The 4,563-nt window shown below is 42.3% G+C and overlaps 1 protein-coding gene across 1 annotated transcript in view; it reads left to right on the top strand.

The window, feature by feature from the left end:
- Positions 1 to 1,023: 1,023 nt before the first annotated feature.
- Positions 1,024 to 4,563, top strand: part of LOC147817982 (CD5 antigen-like) — a 9,876-nt gene continuing 6,336 nt past the window's right edge. The window contains exons 1-3 of the mRNA XM_087179117.1: positions 1,024 to 1,082; positions 1,374 to 1,693; positions 1,780 to 2,061. Coding sequence (XP_087035243.1) covers positions 1,024 to 1,082; positions 1,374 to 1,693; positions 1,780 to 2,061 — 661 coding nt within the window. The remainder of the gene's footprint in view (positions 1,083 to 1,373; positions 1,694 to 1,779; positions 2,062 to 4,563) is intronic.

Raw genomic sequence — 4,563 nt, 5'->3', positions numbered from 1 at the left:
GAGGATAGGCACAGCAAGAAGGTAAAAAGCACAATACAATGGGCAATATTTAGAGCTTGGAGATCACAAATTGTGTTTTTAATTGTTAAACTTTCTGAAAAGAAGCTGACTGGCCTCACCACCTCTCAGTCATCCTCCTGGAGCAAGGCAGCTCCTGCCCCCACCAGGCTGGCATCAACCTGGATTATGAATTGTCAATCAAAACAGAGAGCAGTTAAAACCGAGGAAGAGCACAGCAAATATTTAACATTATCAAAAGCCTGGCAACATTCTGATGACCACATAAACTTTGCTTCGGCCTTGAGCAATTCAGTGAGGGGAAACATAACTGAGAAGTTTTTACATTCCTATAGTAACTTATTAAACCCAAAAATCTTGGAGTTTTTGTTTTTGTTGTGGGCCATGGATAGTCAGTAACTACCATGACCTTAGCCTGAACTGGAGCCACACAGCCCTGATACCTCCTGAGTGCGCTTGGACTAAGGAACCTATAAATATCCTTTGAACAAATCAAATTTGCTAACAAATTTGGCAGACCCCACCTGATCCATGCAATCATCCATGCGTGGCAATGGAAATGAGTTAAATTTTGTGACAGAATTGACCTTCCTAAAATCAGTGCAGAAGCTTGGTTTTCCATCTTGCTTCTGCACCAAAATGCATAAAGAAGCCCAACTAGATGACGGCGGCACAGCAATATCTTTTTGGAGCATATAATCAAACTCAACAACTCTGTTAAGCTGGCGGCAAACGGTAAAACTGTTTCTTTATAGGGTGAACGTCTCCAACCTCGACGTCATGTGCAATCAAAGTGGTTCACGAAGGAATGTTACCAAACACACAAGGTAGCTTCTTTATCATCTCTGACAGTTCAGTCCATTTCAATTCTGGCAGGTGAGCCAACAGTTTGTCCAAATTACAAAGTGATTCTGAATTTTTCAAATGCCCACACAACAGACTCTTGTCAGGCGGTACCTCATCTCTTTCATGCCCTAAAACCTGTGAACACACAGCAAAAGCTGGATGCACACCATCCTTCACATCCTGATCCAAATCTGGATCTGCTACACGCCTGTAGTAAGGTTTCAGAAGATTAACATGACAGAGTCGCCTTGTTTTCTTCTGATCAGCTGTTCTACAACATAATTCAAGAAAGTCTCTCATTGATGGTGTATGGAACTGAAAAAATGATATTAGACTAAAGTCTTTAGTCAACCAAGGTGTGATTGAAGACCTGGACTGTGAGTTGCTTTAAGGGTTGTGTTGGTGACAGGAGGAACTCATTTCTGTACATATGCTAATGACTTTAAAGTTCCTTTAACAATAAATAAAGGTCAGATTTAAATTAAAATTGTCTGTCCCTCTCTCTGCAGACTCAGGCTGGTGAATGGAACCAGTCTGTGTTCAGGCAGACTGGAGGTGAAGTCTAACCAGTTTAACCAGTCTAACCAGTGGTGGTCCTCAGTGTGTGAAGCTGATTTTGACCAGCAGGATGCAGACGTGGTCTGTAGGGAGCTTGGCTGTGGGGCTCCTTCAGTCCTCCAGGGGGCGCTCTATGGAGAAGTGGAGCCTCCAATGTGGAACAAAGAGTTCCAGTGTGGAGGCCATGAGTCTGCTCTCCTGGACTGTAGAAGCTCAGACTCAGCTACAACCACCTACTCACCTGGCAAAGCTGTTGGACTCACCTGCTCAGGTAGAAGTGGAGCTGCAGCTTTGATTTACTTCATCTCTGTTCAAACTCACTTGACTTGTTTCACTGATGACTCTATTTGTGTTCAGAGCCTGTCAGGTTGATGGGAGGAGCCAGTCGCTGTGCAGGTACACTGCAGGTGAACCAGGGAGAGTGGAGACCAGTGGAAGACTATGGCTGGACCCTGAAGGAAGCAGCTGTAGTCTGCAGAGAGCTGGACTGTGGCTCTGCTGTTTCAAGAAGGAGAAGAAAGGGGTCCTCAAAAAGGCCTGTATGGAGGATCAACACCGGCTGTGTTCGGTCTGGATTTACCCTGAGGGACTGTTCATCATCAGCTTCCTCTTTCTACGCCATGGAAATCACCTGTTCAGGTGACAGTAATGTTACAGCAGTGGTTCCCAACCTGTGGGCTGGGGCCTACCAGTGGGCCACGAAGGTTTTGCAAGCCGGTTGACAAATTGTTTGAAAAACAATTTTGGTGAAAAAAATGTAATTATATGTTTAAAAATAAATAACTATACCGTTTTTAAATGTTTAAAATTAAATTATCTTTAAAAACATTAAAAATGTTTCAAAACTCTGTAGCGTTAACGCCATAATTTAGAATTTACTCTCGTTGAAATGGGGCACCAGTCCTCTGGGAGGACAACAATGAATTACTTCATTGCCAAATTTATCAATCTCATATCGGAAGCCATGACTTCTGGATTCAATGGATCTCCAGTCTCTACGTCAAAAGAATACAACAGGACAACAACTGGGTGTAAATAAAGGAGAAAAATAATCATAAAGATGAAAATAATAATGAAATGAGCAGTGTGATGAGTTGGCAATGGTGGGAGAGAATATGTTATGGCTATACACTATGGCTATACAGCTAATGATGCTACATCTACGAATTAGGTTTGATGATTAAATATTGCTATATTTCGACATCAACCCAGTCATGAGCAGAGTGTTAAGACCGGCCTACTGTGAGTTGCTCTGTAGCTGAAGACCCTTGGCTCGAACCTAGGAGGCTGAGGTTGCCATGGTAACCCTGGAGACGCGGTATCTAGGTGGATTCTCCTGGAGGCCGTGTCCCGTTATCACGATGACAGATTCTGCCGGTGTCTCAGCGGTTCAGCTCTGGTGGAGTTTGCCAGGAGACATTCTGTCTCAGGAACTCTTGATTTCTGCTCGGCTTCTCTGCAGGCGGTCGTGCAGATGTTATCTGCTGGTGTCTCTTGTAGGTTGATGCGAAATAAACTCTAATGCTCTTCACTTTGGCTTGATAACTTTAGAGGAGACTGGCGTTGACCAGATGACTCTAAAGTTGTCAAACTCTTCAAAAAGGAAAACTTGATGATTTAAAAGTTACAAAGTTACTCTGAGGCACTTCTGTTGTTTTGGTTCAGTTGGTCTTGACTTGGCTTATAAAAATTAAAGATCACACGTGTAAACAAAAAGGATGTTACTTGGAGTTTGTGGCGAAGAAAAATAAAAGATGCGAAAAGTGCAAAAATGACTAAGAGCCATGAGTTTGTGGCGAGCAGCTTAGAGCTAAGAGTTTCCATGGCTACAGAGCCGGGCTTTGAGCCGGGACTCTGAGCTTTGAGCAAAGTTCTCAGCTTCTAGTTTCTGCATCGTTTTCCAGTTTCAGCTTTTCAGCCTCTAGCTTTTAGCTTCGTTTCTCGCATCTTCTACCTTCTTAGCATCTCGCCGAGTTTCTAACCTTTTCTCGTTTCTAACATTTCTGACCTCTTCTCACCCTTTTCTGTCTTTTCTGCACGTGTGAATTGTTCACGACTGTTTTATCCCCTGGGGGCTGGCGCATGTTTCAGGGGCGTCGCCTCTCCTCCTGTGTTTCCACTTGGAGAAGAGAGTAATTTTCCACTGAACTTTGGAATAATTTAATTCTATAGTTTACTTATGCTCTCACACATCCGTCTTCCACCATGACCACAAAACATTAAATGAAATAACATATAAAACTACTTGCACTAATAACGGCAGAGAGGAGTAATAGGAGTGTTGATTTCATATCACATCCTTCAAACCTGGAATTAATCATGATACAAGTGGTTAATTGATCAAACAACAATATAAACATTTCCCAAAGCTTATGGTCTATACATATGGATTACACATCAGTTCTTTGACTGTAATAATAATAATATGGACATTCTGGATGTCATGTAGTGTGTTACCTTGTGTGAAGGATGCTGACAGTATGGTCACATGAAGGACATTGTCTTAAAATCTACATGTTACATTTCAAACATTCTATGGGATAGAAGTTTGGGATTAAACTATTGCATAGGAAAATCTCATGAGTTAGGGAACAGTTAGATATTTAATTTTACATTCTTCCTTTGATCTGTGTCTGTGAAGAGAGTTCTGCTGGTCACTACCCAGGATTGGAATGTGGGTTGTAGTTTATGACTCTTATCTAGAGAAGGACAGAGGAAGGGAGGTTGGTGTGTGTGTGTGTGTGTGTGTGTGTGTGTGTATGTGTGTGTGTGTTCATGCATGGCACAGACAGAGCAGGATTCACACCTTAGTGATAATCAGTCCTTTTGTTGTTACTTGTCCTATACAAGAAACAATCAAATATCATTAAACAAAGTCTTATTGTTACAAACTGGAGATTTTTGCCTATATTCTCCAGTTGTCTGGTGTCCATTGGTTGATCCTCTGGAGCTGACCCTTTGACCTTTGGTCTGGTTCTGTGTCGTTCGGCCATGCTAACAGCATGGTCTGTTTGTGGAAGAGGGGTCCTTTGTCTCTGTTTCCTATCAATGTGATAGTTTGATGGTGGGAATAGTCACAAAGTGTCAATTGTGGGTTCGTAACTCTGCATGTCCTTATAATGAACTTCCTTAATGGCTTGT

The sequence above is a fragment of the Seriola lalandi genome, unplaced genomic scaffold (genome assembly GCF_002814215.2).
Source record: "Seriola lalandi dorsalis isolate HSWRI2012SDOR001 ecotype SW California unplaced genomic scaffold, Sedor1 jcf7180002054784, whole genome shotgun sequence".
In the NCBI taxonomy this organism is placed as follows: Eukaryota; Metazoa; Chordata; class Actinopteri; order Carangiformes; family Carangidae; genus Seriola; species Seriola lalandi.
Note: the sequence above shows the minus strand (reverse complement) of the source record. Positions and strands in the feature narration are given on the sequence as shown.